The sequence below is a fragment of the Gymnogyps californianus genome, chromosome 8 (genome assembly GCF_018139145.2).
Source record: "Gymnogyps californianus isolate 813 chromosome 8, ASM1813914v2, whole genome shotgun sequence".
NCBI classification, from domain to species: Eukaryota; Metazoa; Chordata; class Aves; order Accipitriformes; family Cathartidae; genus Gymnogyps; species Gymnogyps californianus.
This window is the reverse complement of record NC_059478.1, coordinates 19,599,516-19,616,088: the sequence shown is the minus strand read 5'-3', so window position 1 is coordinate 19,616,088 and position 16,573 is coordinate 19,599,516. Positions and strand designations below refer to the sequence as shown.

Genomic DNA, 16,573 nt, shown 5'->3' with positions numbered 1-16,573 from the left:
TTTGATATAAATATTATGCGTTTTAGCATTCGATGAACGCTTCTCAGGCACGCTTGACAAATTTCAAAGTCCACTTACTTTAAGTGGTCAAAACGTCCCTAGCAAAGAAAATTTTGTGGTTTGTCTAACCTTCCTTACACACTGCAAAAACGAGCAAATGATGTTGTTCCTTGCAATGCACTCTTGAAACTATCTCAAGTTAGATTTGAGCCTGTTTGCCTTTATGGGGGGAATGTAGAGAAGTTCTAATGCAGCTCCAAAAATCCAGCTCCAAAAATCCAGCTTCCATGCTAATGAAGTAGAATGACAATAAAGCATTTTTTGGCTTTTTCTTTCTTTTTGGTTTTTTTGGGGGGGAACGGGGTCTAATCTCCCTGGCTGAAGCGGAACATCAGAAGATTTACTTTGCTTCTGAAAGCTCAGGTTCAAAAAAAAGTGACATTCTCAATAGGAGGCCAGGTTTCTGAACACACATACTTTTTTTGTGTGTGCTCTTCATTAAGTTGACAATCTGTTATTGTTCTGTCTATGTGATGAAACAATAAAACAAAGACTGAGTTGAATACTTGCTTTCTTTCCACAATTTTAATGTCTGCTGGAAGGTTTCCCTTAGCTCTGAAACAGATTTTTGCTTGCTACAATCATTTTGTTCTGGTTCACACTGCAGGATCTATGACTAAGCAGGCACCCAGGAAACCCTTCCAAGTAGCTTGTACACTATGCTTCAAATTCATCTACATATCATATCTATGTACAAAATGGAATGTACAACACTTTTTTTCTTTTTTTTAAAAGCACTGATACTCTCTCCTGCAAGATGAGTTGCCTTTTTTCCTCCTAAAAAGATAGGAGGGGTAGATGGATACGTCATGTTTCAACTCAGTCATGCATGCTTGCTGCTTTTATTCTTCCCTTCATTAACTCTCTCAAGATTTGGCACAACAAGAGCATTACATAAGACTAAATAATTCTTACATAAATCTGAGTGAATGCTTTTCATGAAGTACTGGGTGCTTATCATGGCTATAAGTAAAAATGAACCACTTCCTTTTTAAACGGGAGCTTTAAACCTTGTATTTTGTGTAGTTAATTACCACAAGCCAAAATAACCTTTTGAGCTCTATGAATTTTCACAGCTGCAGACTGGAGGAAAACACCTCCACACTGATAAATAGAAACTTAAGAATTTCCAAAAGAAATTATTCCCCACTCTAACTGCCTCTTTTAGCACAAAGCCCAGCTCATTTTTGCCAGAATGTTAAATGTTCCTAGCATGTGTGTGTAGAGCCAAGAACCTGAGTATCATCTAAAGGATAGAATGAGAAAGACTAAAGCAAGGACAGTATGAATTTGACACTTCAAGAACAGCATGGAGAACAGTCAACAGGTCAAGAAGCATAGGTAATTAAGCTTTTGCTAGGGGCTAACAGATCCAGTAGGTTCAGGGCTCAGCAGCTCAGTAACAGAATCACGGAAGACTCTCGACATGTTCCTATATATAGGGATGTACCTTCTGCATGCTTTTAAGCTAAGGGAATAAATATCTGTATTACAAGGCAAGATTAGTATGTGGAATAGGAATCAGCAAATTGGGAACCTAGGAGGAAAACGGGGAGAAAAGATCATTGCCAGTCTCCTTGATGAAAATAAGTGAGAACCAGTACTGGGAAAGGTAAGAGGCTGCAGAAACAGTACTGGGACCGCAGTCATAAAACCCAGTTATGCTGGAGGAGAAATTCTTTGGCCTGTCATCCTCCTCCACTATGGGATGGTTATCATCTGGTACAAGAGTGAGTTCCTTCAGTGAAAGACAAACAAGAGCAGGAGTGAAGGACCCGGTGTCAGAAGAGGAAGTTTGTGTAGAGAAGTAGAGGGCTGGCAGTAGGAAGACATGGAAAGAAAAGGGAGGTTGAAGGTCAGAAACCCACTGGCCATCATGTTAAGGAGAAGGAGGAAGGAAATACTGAGAGAGAAGCAGAGATAAATATCTGGTAAATATCAAACAAAGCAAACAATCTCTCCATTGAGCAGTAAAGAGGACCTAAGGCTGGAGAGAAGGATGAGGTTAAAATATTCTGCTAAAACAGCACAATAAATCATCAACACAGAAACTGAAATCCCTTGTTGGCAAACATAGGAATGAGAAGTATGGGATATAGTCAGTATATTAAAAGACCAGTGGATGGCAGCATATTTTTACTACCAAAATACTGGGATGTCATGCTGCATGTTTTGGTTGTAGCTCATCTGCTGACTAATACATCACATGTCCCAAGAACAAATCCATGTTTGACTGATAAGTTAGCACAAGCTGCAAAGATTTGTGCTTTTTGTGTATAGTTCATACTTCTCTAAGCCAGTGGTGACCACTATTGTAGCTGTCCCACACTGAGTCATCTGGGAGATGAGCAGCATGTTTTATAACGATAGGCGTGAAAGGCACAGAATAAGAGTGTGAGCGAGAACAACGAGGATAACATCATGGGACCTAGCTGTTCACACCTTCTAAGAGCTCATAAGAATATTTCAGGAATAAAAACTCAGAAGGCTACGCCTAAAGAATCACCTTAGTGTATTACTTCTGATAATTTAGTGTGGTCTCAGTCCCAAGTTTATTGTTCTGCTATGAAGCTGATGATTTCTTCTCAAAAGTTGGGAATAAAATCTGTAAATTGTAGAGAAATTTCTTGAGTATAAAATTATATATGAAGAGAAAAACTGCATACCAATTCAGGCCATAGCATAACACCCATCCAACCAAAAACTGGTGTGCATAAAGTAGTTAAAGGGAAGACTTATTTGCTAATTAGACTTCAGGAAAAAAAACCCCACATTATTCTTGCTTAACATATTTATTCACTCTAAGTGGAAAAAACCTGACAAGTCATAATGGATTTGACTCATTACCATACATACTGTCTATATTCCCTGTTCACATAAATTTCAACTGAGAAAGAAAAATACACATTTTAAAAGAGTTTATAAATTCATTTGATAAACAGACTTCCAATAAACTTGTGAAAGTTAGAAGGAAAGCTGTTTCAAGACTTAGATCTCATGTTTTCTGAAGCAAAACACTTAACGTAAAGCACACCTGACATCTGACTTCCATACACCTCAGAGGTTTTCTATGTAGTCTTCACTAAAGTGTACTTACTAAATGTTTCACAGTACCAGAGCATGAGTTCCTCCATCAGCTGCAAAACCTTTGAACTAGATACTCACTGTAAACAATGCTTCTATAAAAAGGACAGTTCAAATACGAAAAAGAAGAGGGCATTAGCAGTCAAGTTTCTTTGGGAGATAGTACATTGCGTTTGGTTCTGACTTTCTTACACACAGCAGCAGACAAAAAGCATGGTAATCATTTCAATTATTTGAAGCTCTTCAGTTTTAAGAGCATTTGTAAAAACAGGTCCAATTATAACAAACTGATATTTGCATAATTAACTTTGAAACAAAGCATTTTGTTAGTGGTAAATGCATTAAAAGCTGGAATATATTAAGACAAGCTATTCTGTTTGTCAACTTGTCAGATATGCGTGCTGAAGATTCCCCTTCTAATTACAAGATGTTTAGTACAGCACAACGGATATTTTAAAATTAATATAGAAGCTGGAATGTTTTTTCAATTGTAGCACACTGCATCTGAGAAGATTACCATGACAAAACATGAAAAGGAAAGAGGACTGAAAGCAATGATTTATAGACGTTCTAATTTTTCACTTAGAAATTCTTCCACACTATCTGTATTCCACTTGAGGATGCTCAGTTCTTCTGCAATGTTCCCACTGTCATCCAGCAGCTTTAGTACAGGGTCAGAACCACGCACATACTGCGGGGGAGGGGGGAAAAAAGTCAGTTACCTTGGGCTGGAAATGCATTCTCCATATTAACGCTCCCCCCCTCCCCCAATTGATTTAAATCAGTTAAAAAGATGTCAAAGCACGAATAGTAAAAAGTCCAGAGAGTGACACCATGAATACTTAAGAACAGAGCACTAAATTACATCAGAGTATTCTGGGCAAACTTTGGCAATACAATTTGTACTAAGAAATCAACCTAAGCTTTAGCTTTTTAAAGCTTAGAATTCTTAAAAAACAAACAGGCAAGCTTGGTTGTTCTGACAATGCTCAATGCTATAAATATTCTAGTGCCACATATTTTGTTCTGATTTGATGAATTTCATTCCTAGAGTGTTTAACAACGTATTCTACTTTTCTTGAAGAAAACAGATCGATAAAAATCAAATTAAGCTTATGAGATCAGTCTTTCAGCTTGTTTTCTCCTATGCTGCTACTTCCTCTCCAGTTTTTTTTCACCTACTGCGCAGATTCAAAGGAGGAGATGTTCAAAGCTGGAGTTTGTGTGCATGTGTGTATGCAAAGGAAGAACTGGTAAGAGGGGAGACACCATATTGAAGCTTTAAAGACAGACAGATGCTGTAGGTTGCACACTCCACCAGCAGCAGTTGGCCAGTGTTTGCAGCTCTGGATTAGATGCTTTCTTGCCTAGTCCTAAGGAATGAGGGTGGGAGAAAAGAAGGAAGCATAAGGGACAGAGGCCCCATTTCACAGGAAATTAAAACACATTGTATTTGGTTTGTGTGGCAAGGTTTTGGTAGTGGGGGGGCTACAGGGGTGGCTTCTGTGAGAAGCTGCTAGAAGCTTCCACTATGTCCAATAACATTAATGGCAGCAGGTTCCAAGACAGACCCGCTGCTAGCCAAGGCCGAGCCCATCAGCAACAGTGGTAGCGCCTCTGTGATAACAGATTTAAGAAAGGGAAAAGAAGTTACAGAGCAGTTACAGCCAGAGAGAGAGAAGTAAGAAGATGTGAGAGAAACAACTCTGCAGACACCAGGGTCAGTGAAGAAGGAGGGGGAGGAGGTGCTCCAGGCGCCGGAGCAGAGATTCCCCTGCAGCCTGTGGTGAAGACCATGGTGAGGCAGGCTGTCCCCCTGCAGCCCATGGAGGTCCACGGTGGAGCAGATATCCACCTGCAGCCCCTGGAGGACCCCATGCCAGAGCAGGTGGATGCCCAAAGGAGGCTGTGACCCCATGGGAAGCCCGTGCTGGAGCAGGCTCCTGGCAGGACCTGTGGACCCGTGGAGAGAGGAGCCCACGCTGGAGCAGGTTTGCTGGCAGGGCTTGTGACCCCACGGGGGACCCACGCTGGAGCAGTCTGTTCCTGAAGGACTGCACCCCATGGATGGGACCCACGCTGGAGCAGTTCGTGAAGAACTGCAGCCCGTGGGAAGGACTCACGTTGGAGAAGTTCGTGGAGGACTGTCTCCCGTGGGAGGGACCCCATGCTGGAGCCGGGGAAGAGTGTGAGGAGTCCTCCCCCTGAGGAGGAAGGAGCTGCAGAAACAACGTGTGATGAACTGACCCAAACCCCCATTCCCCATCCCCCTGCACCGCTCGGGGGGCAGGGAAGAGGTAGAGAAAATCAGGAGTAAAGTTTAGCCCAGGAAGAAGGGAGGGGTGGGGGGAAGGTGTTTTAAGATTTGGTTTTATTTCTCATTATCCTGCTCCATTTTTGACTAGTAATAAATTAAACTAATTTTTCCCCAAGTCAAGTCTGTTGTGCCCGTGAAGGTAATTGGTGAAGTGATCTCCCTGTCCTTATCTCGACCCATGAGCCTTTCATTTTATTTTCTCTCCCCTGTCCAGCTGAGGAGGGGGAGTGATAGAGCAGCTTTGGTGGGTGCCTGGCATCCAGCCAGGGTCAACCCACCACACACATTAAGAGCAGTAACTGTTTATCTTGAGGTCCAGACAGTTACTTGCCTTAAATAAGAGAGGTAGGAAACAGCTTCAGTTCAGACTTCTGACTTTCATTTAACGTTAAAGAGAGGAAAGTGGAGGAACAAGTCAAATGAAGGGGGGGGGGGGGGGGATGTTGGGGGTTTGTGTGCGTCAGAAACTCTACTTGTTCTCCTTGGCCCACTACACAAGCTAATGCGTACGCAGGGGGGCAATGCCATAAGCCTAGCTTTGAAAGATGGTATTCTACCTTAACTGTTTTAAGTTGCTGAAGTTGGATTTTTGAATCAAGCAGCTGAATGATTTTTCTCATATGATCAATAGCCTTTTTACCATTTTAGAAATTTCTGGTCACTTTAACAGCTTGAAGTTCTACTCTCAATTTCTAATGTAATCACATTCATTCCTGCTGTGTTGTATCTGTGCCTACTAGGCTTTGCTGGTAACATAATACTTTAATGCTTCTGAAGACTCACTAAGTCACAAAATATGTAATGCAAATAAAAGCTTTTAACAGTATTAGAAGGCTCTAACCATTTAAGTTTATGGAAATATTTCCCCAGGAGTATTTTACTTTACCCTACTGAGCTAACCTAGTTGGTTTTACTTAATGAAGCTCGTGGCATCTCTAATCCGTTTTCCAAAAGTCTTGTAAAATAAATACAGATCCATTTGCACTAAATTTTTTCTGGCAGCGCTCTATACCAATTGTAGTTTAGACTGCTTTGATGTTCAATACAGCTACAAAGTTTAAAATAAAAATGAAACAGTCAGACATGCAGAAGGAGAGAAAGCTTTTGAAAGAAACTGGAGGACACAGACATGAATGCATGAGACGGACAGAGGAAATCTGTTTTAGATGGAATCTGCTGCTGAGAAGACAAATCACTTATTGCAGCCATGCATAGCTATGAAGTGATTCCAGATGGTGCCATTTGTTGAATAGAGATGGGAGCACAAGATGTGAGAATCAAGATGTATATCTGTGAAGTACGCTGGAAGATCACAGAGGATTTTAAGAGTAAGGTGAAGTCTTACACTAGATCTTGAAACCAAAGAATTGTTTGAGCTTAAGGCAGTGCAGCTTATGCAGCTTTGCATATATGCAAGTCATAAGAAACACCATTCAGTATATGCATTTCTATAAAGTTGGATGTTTGAAGACTATAAAGAAAAACAGAATCACAGAACACAGCAAAGAAATTCTGAGGGAGGAGAAAAATCTAAGAATCACTGAATGTATGGGAATGGCAGCTCCATCAGAAAACGAGGGGAGAACAGAACAAGAGAAAACGAAACTGGCAGAATAAGCTTGAGTAAATCCAAGATATCCACAGAGTAAGGACAGAATGCAAGCATTCCTCACATTCTTTTGCCATCTGCTATTACTTATGGGTTCCAGTATATTTTTTTCTTGGATTAAAGACAAACAAACAACAAAACACCCAAAACCCCAACACCAACAAAGAATTGGTACCAAACAGTTACAAAGCAATAAACCAATTAATATTAGCAGCAGGAACTTGTAAAGATTTATACTGGCAAGGCAAATATATGTCCTCTGCTAAAGGATTACTTGATCAGCAAATAAGGAACAATCCACAGGACTGTCTCCACCAAGCTTAATTCTTCCTAACATCCCAAATATAAAAGTTAAGTTACTACTCACCTTGATTTGCAGTCCTCTGAAGAGTTTTGGCTTATCACTCCTGACAAAAGCTGTGGTTTGGAGACAAGAAAGAAAGGTAAACTTCTCCACTTGCATAAAGTAGATTTACATTCAGGCTAGTATTCCCTGAATTATTTCTTTTGGAATGATGCTTTAGGAGATATTTTAATGTTAAAATTCTCATTATCCTCACAAAATTAATAATAGTAAACCTATTCCTTAAGGAATACCCTATTTTTGCTAGTATTCCAAACAAGCTTCATATCTGCTTGGATTTTCCTTGGAACGCTAGTGCAACTGTCTAAATCAGTTTATCTGCATGTACAACTGACAGTCTTCAGCAGACTTGCCCATATGCTGCTGCGATACACAAATGTGAGGAAAAGCATTAGAGCGATCAAAATCTGGCTGAAGATAAGCTTTGTGAGGGAGGCTAAATATGACACATATCCCATCAGCATGCTCCACACAAGCTGCAGCAGCGTGGGTGAAAGGGCACAGAGGAAACTGTGCATAGAGGTGTTATTCTTGCAACCAAGATGGACAATTTTGTCTTGCAGAGATCTCGGAGCAAGAAAACAAGAACAGAAAACAAGAAGAGAAGCTGGTATCTCCTCTTCTCTTGACACTCCTAAAGGCAATCAGCTTTAAGATGGACTCTATGGCCTGTCATGTAGCTACATGGAGAGAAGATCAGGTCTGAGGTGGGCTGCTGCTGAACAATTCTTTGCTTGAAGCGCTAGTCAGCAAACAGCAAGCATTAACAGCAGCACAGTCCCTGTATCCCTACAGCACAACCCAGGCCTTGTGTTAACATTAACTTTAAAAAGAAAGGACAATATGAATTATTTCAGGACAAAGTGTGAGCATAATCCCCTACTTCCAAACACTTTAGCCTAATGAATGTCTGAGTTCTAGAAGTATTTAAAACTGATTCAGAAAATAGCATAGTCTTCACTCCTCCTTTTTACATTCAGGTTATGCTAAAGGCTGAATGTAGTATCTGTACAGACATTAAGTGGATTCAGGACACTCCTGTCATGTATCAGTAGTGTCTCCCCAAGGATGAACCCTGTCAGTATGGACTGGCTCCTACAAAGGTGCTAGCTGCATGTTAAAGGTGCTTTTTCAAGGTTAGACAACAACGACTCTCTCACAAATTGCAATGCATCCAGCTGGTGCATGGAGATGAGTGCAACCTCAGGACTAATGTTTCATACTGCCTCACAAAGTGCAGTGCTTTCCTCAGTAATTGTAGAGATGTCCCCTGGCATCTTTATACCTATCTTTGTATTACTGTAGACAGTTACCTTAACACTTTGTCAGTATGTATATACTGAGTAGCATTTATTTTCTTCCCTCTTCCACTGTGCTCCCAGTACAGATCAAAATCATATACTCTGCCTGCTGCACCAACCACTACACACTATAAACAAGTTAAAAAAAAATGCCAATGGCCCAATGAGCTGCCAGACACACTAGACCCCTGAAGAAGAAAATAAGGCTTGTTTTCGTTCTTCCTATAGAACTATACACTGATGTCATATTGTAAACTGTACTTGTATAACAATTTCAAATAGCACTAAATAACCAGTACTTGCTCACATACTGCTGCTCAATTCTGATTTAAACTCACAAAGATGTAATTTTCAACTTTAGTGTTTCCCATGTCCTTGTGACCTGTTAGTTGTCTTGGCTGTCATCAACAGTAACGTGCAAAAAAGTGGCAAAGATTTCTTATTCTTTGTTAAGTCCACAGCATGTTGAACTATTTCATGGGGAATTTTTCCACATTTTTTTCAATTTAAATCCAAAGCTGAAATCAGTCTCTAGGGCTTTATATGAAAAGGAGGTTTTAAGAAGCAGTCAGTACAGTGGGTAACTTTAATTGCAAAACGTAAAGCAAAACGGTAAGAGAGCACAGTAAAATGGATAAAGTTTCAGAAGCAAATCTGAACTGTGGAACTCAACTGTATTAAAGAATAGCCTTTGGGGGTTAACTCAGGTTACAGCACTTTAAGCTTGTAACAGGTGTGAGGATTTGTTACTTGAACAACAGATGAAAGCTCATTTGGACATGAGTGGCTGTTCTCCAGCTGCAGTGTTGGACTGAACAAGCTTGCATAAAATGGGAACAGAATTAGGTGGAAGAAGAAAGTATTCTATAGGCACTATTACATTTTGTCGCTTTAAAAGTAGCTATTATACACTTGTATCAGTGTCAAATGTCTAAATCTTCTGAAAGCTGAAGCACTACAGAACATTTTTCCTGAAATTTTAGACAGCTGGAACAGAGTAGGTTTCTGTTAATGGCATATTTCTAATGCTGATCATAGTGACTTTCTGCATTAGTCACTTGAATTTGCAATGCAACAAAGAAAAACACTCACTGTACAAATAACTTAATTTGTATATTCTGAATTTTGGAAGCTAAAGTGAGAAACTAATATACTGACATGCATTAAAAATACAGATTATCCCATCAAACACTTTTTTTTCCCCTTTCCACAAAATCATGCCCTAAGTTGAATAAACAGCCTTTGAATGGAATTGATGGGGTTAGGATGTCAGATGCAGCTACAGTGCACATTTTGGGACACATGGCTGCTTGTTTATCATGTCATATGGTGTACACGCTCCACCTTAGGCACTGCCCCAACAGTTTCCCCTCTATACCCTGACATCAACATTGTTGCTTCCTATGATCCTATGTCTGAAGGCTACTTACACATCTTTATACCATTATTTAATAGCTAGGATTTTAGTATTAAACATCAAACTATCTCCCCATTTTCCTCTCCCTGTGGCAGCTTTAGAAATTATACACTGCAGAGAAACAAGCATTTACATAATCCATCCATGGGTGAGTGGGGAAGGCATTTTCCACTTTGACTTCCATGAGATGAACTCTGAGCTTGGTGCCATGACACTATGTTCCGGTGAATTAAACACCAGACTAGAAGTCAGAGCTGTTCTACTGCCAGCTTTGCAACTGTCCCTTCACATAATCACTTCACCTTATGCTCTTATGAAACATGTGCAATACCAAAGCATATGCCTTCTTTTTAAACACAGTCCTGAGGTGAGCCTACAGAGCAGACTTGATCGCCACGCAATCAACTACAAATAAAAGGTCAGAGAAAAGGATCAGGTGTGTATGGGCATTTTAAAGCCTGCCCACCACCAAACTGTTTTGCAAAGAGCGGTAATACTGCACAGGGCTTTTAAAGACCTAAGAGCAGCCTCTGCCTATGAACACAGCAGAACAGAGAAACTCACTGCTATCATTATAATGTCACTTTGTTTTGATATATAACACCTCTTCATTTTGAGAAAGTCTGTGAAAACTAGTCTGCTGGAATTAAAGCCTAGAGTCCTAAGTGGAGATTACTTAGGAATCTTGGAATCACTCAAGCTGAAACAGCAAGTCTATGTATATGCATGCACACATACACGCTGTTATCTCTGATACAGTAGGCTATACCATAAGAAAACTTCTGACCCAAAATGGACATGATGCCACATCTCTCCATGCAGAGTTGCAGATCTATATGCTAGACATAACTTCTTTGTCAATAGAATTGACTACCTACTGTTATATATTAAGGGCACGATCCAGACTACCAAGAATATCTACATTCAGGAATATTGACATTATTTAGATTCCTGCTTTAGGAGCAAAGATCTCCTGCTTGATCTGTAACTGAAAAAAATACAAAATTATGTTGAGAAAAACACTAAACTAATCTCTTAATACTTGAATGAGAGCCAATATACAGTGGCAGTAAAATCTCACACTAGTTTTAAACAACTATGCACACAGACAAGCATTTTAACCTTGTCTGTCTCTACATGCATCACAAGGATTATAATGGCCTCAAATCAGAAAGGCCTGGAGGAGATTAAAAAACCTTACTGTCTCTATTATATCAGTTTCAGATTTTAATGGCGGAAAAGCACAAGTCAGAACTAGTCAAATCTTCAGCACAAGGTCAGCAATAAATTTTTACTGCACAATTTTTCCTCCTGGTAAGCTACAGCATGTCTTCTAGCAAGAATCTGATGTGATTAAGTATCTGCCAGTAATGGAAAAGTCCACTTGTTCAAACTTCTAATCCTTTTGTTATTTAAAAAGCTGTGCTTTTAGTTTAGATTTATAGGCTTACTGTTGTAACACTTACGAGGACTACGTATGCCCATGGGGATTCATCCAACTTTTTAAACTGGACATACCCTTCTCAGTTTATGCTATTTTTCTAGTAAACAGAACCCTTTAGCTTCTTCTAAACTCTTGATGCTGTGTACAGATACACAGCTTCATATTACAGATAAGTCCTTAAAAATGCTGATTGGGCACTGAAAAGCAGCAGCATACTTTTGTGATGAAGGCGACTATCCCTCCTGTCCCTCAGTATTACACCAAAAGAGCCCATTATGTGATCAGGGCAAAGAATTGTTAGTGCTCTGAGAGCAACATCACAAAGGAATGCTTCCATCATCATTCATGAGTAAGGATGAATGTTTCAAAGTTAGTATAAAGGATGATCTATTTTTAGACAAATATTTAAAGTCTTTTTGTGATGCATTTAAATGTTTCACACATTGAATTAGCAACAGGAAGAACATGAGTTATTACTGTCTTACAAAAGACTTACATTTTATCAAACAGTACCATGGTACTTTGTACAACTCAATGCAGCACATACAACTGATTTTTAAAACTCAAAAGTAAGAAAGACTACATGTATACAAAATGTGTTACAGGAAATAACTGAAGTGATCTAATACTAATACACAAGAGGATGATTAAAGTACATCTAAGATTATCTATGAATAGTTGTTCTGAGATAATTTCAATAAACAGAAAGCAAATGTAGTATTACTTAGCATAAACCAATGAAATAAGGGTAGTTTGCTTAACTTGGCCCTGAATTATTAGACACAAGCAGTTTGAAAGTAAAAAAAAATTTACTAGAAACACAAGTTTGTGCAGAATGTCACAGATTTGTACATAAAAAGGCAAAAACGACTTGACCATACCACGGACTTGAGCATTTTGTACCTGAAATGAACTTGAATAGAACAATGGTTTTATTGGGGCATTGCTAGTTATGAAGTGTTAAACCTATGGAAAAGAAAATCAACCAAAACAAAAGGAAGAGTAGCGGAATGATATTTTATGAAGACAGGAAAACCCAACATTTAATTACATCACAAATATCTAAGCATTGCTAAGACAACTGGCAATATTTGCTAAAAATGTGAATGTATAAATCACTGGGAATACAGGCAAACCAAAAGCATTAATTTCTTTCCTCAGACTCTTTAATAATTTGTTTTGGGGACAAATACATGCTCTGCAGTTTTGAAAATCGCATGAGCCTGCTTGAAAAGATACCATGAGAGCCTAGCAAGAAGACAGAACTACAGCAGACATCAAGCACTCATTTACATTTTAATGGCTATAGCTCTTTACCTTTTGGGGACCTCAGTTTGAGATAAGAATTTAAATGTAAGAATTCATATGGCACATCAATAACTACTATTTGTAGTCTATTAATCAAGTCACAATGCAGCTCTTCATGATTTTATACAAAGCACCACATGCCTTCAAAAGCAAATCCAAGACAGAGCTCTGATCAAGCCTGAAGAAGAAACTGCACAAAAAACCAAAGACAGGGTACTTTGTAGAAGCAGTAGGACAAGAGACATTTCTAAATTGGAAGAGAAGTATTGCTTTAGTTTGTGTATCATCTGTTTACAAAAGATTATGATAAAACTATGCATGTCTCCCACTACAATATCCTGCATTTCTTAGCAAGAGTTTTACTAACATTTCTACCAATGCAAGATTTAAGGTTAACACAACTTTCTAACTTTCTTTTCTGGTTTCAGCTGGGATAGAGCTAGTTTTCTTCCTAGTAGCTAGTATAGTGTTATGTTTTGGATTTAGTATGAGAATAATGTTGATAACACACTGATGTTTTCAGTTGTTGCTAAGTAGTGTTTATACTCAGTCAAGGATTTTTCAGCTTCACATGCCCAGCCAGCAAGAAGGTTGGAGGGGCACAAGAAGTTGGCAGGGGACACAGCCAGGACAGCTGACCCAAACTGGCCGAAGGAATATTCCACACCATATGATGTCATGCCCAGTATATAAAAGGGGGGGAGTTGGCCAGGAGGGGCAGATAGCTGCTCGGAAACTAACTGGGCATCGGTCAGTGAGTGGTGAGCAACTGCACTGTGCATCACTTGTTTTGTATATTCTAATTCTTTTAGTAGTATTATCGTCATTTTATTATTATTATTATTTTCTTCCTTTCTGTCCTATTAAACGGTCTTTATCTCAACCCACGAGTTTTACTTTTTTTAGATTCTCTCCCCCATCCCACTGGGTGGGGCGAGTGAATGAGTGGCTGTGTGGTGCTTAGTTGCCAGCTGGGGTTAAACCGCAAGACTTTCTTTCACCAGTATTTAAGAATTACAGATTAAAATAACCAGGAAATAAGTGATCTTACCTAAAAATACAATCCCATAACAAATTACATTTTAGCTAAAAGCTAAAAGAATCCCCCTCACACTCGGAGAACTTAGGCAATATAATAGAGTGCTTACTGACTCTGAAGTCATCCTCTTGCTGAGGACTAAATATTTTTCATCACTTGTCACTTCTTTGCTTTCACCAGTATCTACAAATATATTCCATGTGTAATGATTCTCACATTTCAGGCACACAGGTGTATTCAGCAACTATTTCTAGCTAAAAATTATATAACCAGTAATTTTGATAGAAATTTTGATACAGAAGGACCATAAAATATTGCATTTAGTAACCACGAGCGATGCACAGGCTTTTCCAACTGTGTAACTTCCTTACTGTTTAACTTTTACAAACCTTTATTAATTCAACAGATTTTAATCCTTAACTGTGTTAAGATGTGAATCTCATCATTAAAAAAGCACTGTTCATCCTTTGGCCAAATAAAATATAATCCAGAAGTAGCCCATGACAAATCAAGTCTGTGGGAGTAAGTGAAGTGAGAAAGCAATTTACACAGGTACTTAAAGGTGAACACTTCACGGTCAGATACAGAAGTAACATATACTAATCCATGTAATTCTAATACATACACAGTCCTGAATTAGTGGTAAAATTTTGTGTATATTCTGCAAAAAAATCCCAACAAAATCCTAGCAGAAGCTATGGGAAAGGAATCAGAGTTATTTGCAATGAGACATTGTCAATGACAGGCTACACAGTTCAATGAAGCCTACACAAAGACAACGCTTCAAAAACAGCAGCATGACCTTCAGGCAACCTAACTTCTGTAGCAAACATCCAAGTGAAAAGTTGAAATAAAAACACTTCTTGAATGTTAATGTCTTAAGACGGAGACATTAAATACTGTTTCTGGTAGAAGTTAAAATCAAGGGGAAAATCTAAGTAAAAGTGTTCTAAGATTAATATTAATGTGAGGACAAACACCAGCTGGAAGAATACATTCTACTGCTTTTTAAAATTTCTAAATATGCTCTTAAAATTTATCCCATCTTCCAACCTGTCCTAATACCCTAGCAGTAAATTTAGTCAAGATAAATTTAGATTGGGTAACTGCAGAAGTTTGTGATGAAAAGGCAAAAGAGATCTTTAAGTCCACTAGTCAGCCCTTTTTTTCTTCTTACTGTACCAGAGAAGAACTGGTAGTGAAAACAGAGAACCTACTGAAAACCACTGAAATTTATTCAGTCATTTTAAAAAGCAAGCTATATGATTAATGGAATGTCAATCTTTGAGAAGGTTTAGATAACCAAGGACTGAAAGGGAAAAAAAAAATCTTTAAAAATTCCAAGTTTTTACTTTTGTACTGTAAGCTTTTGGAACATGTTTCATGGTGTGCACAGAGCAGAAATTGAGGGCCATTCCCTTTTAGGACCTACACATGAAGATAACTGAGGACATAATGCAGGCTGGAGTCAGGCTAGCAGATTGACCTTTTCCTTCAAATCTATAGCTCAAAAGAGCACTTAACTGTTACAAATTCACAACCATAAAGAAGCTGAGTGAATGGGCAACAACAGTTGGGAATGTTTTTACGTTTGCTAAATTTGAATGGTCGTGGAGATAATATGGACTCCTGTGCTAACAAAGTTAATCTCCTCACACCCCTGAAGTAGGACAAGTCATTTAAACAATACTTGTTTTGGCATTTTAAACAGTGGAAAAGAGAAAATAGCTTTGCTCTGGTCTTTTGACTTGCTCAGTCAATTAACTGAACGGTGTGTGGGTAGAGGTGGCAGGAGAGAGTCTAAAGCAGCATAACTTATGTTAATTGTAACCTGTTTTAAAATCTTTTTTTTTACTTGTCAGTCAGCCTTCAAACAGGGAGGTATTAATACTGGCCATGGTAGACGGAGATATGCTGTTTGTGCAATTTTATGTCTAAAGCTAGATCAGTCTTTCTTCTAAGTCGAACTATGTCCAGAGGACAGTATTAGGATCTTCATTACAGAAAAAAAATAAAATCAAAGTACTGCTATCACCTAAGCTCTTCCCCCATTTATAAGTAAATTCCAGTTCGAAATTTCTCACAGATGTTTTTCCTGCGGCTTCCTCCCACCACACACTGATGGTACTGATTTTCCTTTTACACTAGTGTATTCCATTCACTTTAGTTGACTGTCATTATCCACTGACAAAACAATTATACTGCAGGATCTGTGAAAAGAAAGTAGTTCCATAAGTGCACAATGTAATTTCATCTATCAATTATTGGAGACCAGTTCCATGAGTCTCAGGTCAATGCAACTTTCCTGATATAATATATGAAATTTATGACTACTTGTAGTAGTACTTAAAAGCACATTTTGTCATTCAGCTGTGACAGTATTTCATATTTGAAAGAACAATACTTACCCTGGACTTGAGGGAACCTTCCCAATTTTCATCCACATACCTCTAGGACAGCTCCTGCATAAAGCTGTAACAATAAACAGAAGCTGTTAACGACATAAAAAAAAATCTAAATTACTAGTTTACTTATGGTGTGTTATATGTTGAACTATTTTTCTTGGAGGAGACAATACACTATTGTGTTGATGGTAACTACAGACAAGTAAGATCCTAAATAGAATCACA

At 38.7% G+C, this 16,573-nt stretch overlaps 1 protein-coding gene across 1 annotated transcript in view; it reads right to left on the bottom strand.

The window, feature by feature from the left end:
- Positions 1–2,757: 2,757 nt before the first annotated feature.
- Positions 2,758–16,573, bottom strand: part of SELENOF (selenoprotein F) — a 29,831-nt gene continuing 16,015 nt past the window's right edge. The window contains exons 3-5 of the mRNA XM_050901466.1: positions 16,352–16,415; positions 7,438–7,487; positions 2,758–3,835 (exon numbers count right to left, since the gene is read on the bottom strand). Of these exons, the coding sequence (XP_050757423.1) occupies positions 3,704–3,835; positions 7,438–7,487; positions 16,352–16,415 (246 nt within the window). The 3' untranslated portion in view covers positions 2,758–3,703. The remainder of the gene's footprint in view (positions 3,836–7,437; positions 7,488–16,351; positions 16,416–16,573) is intronic.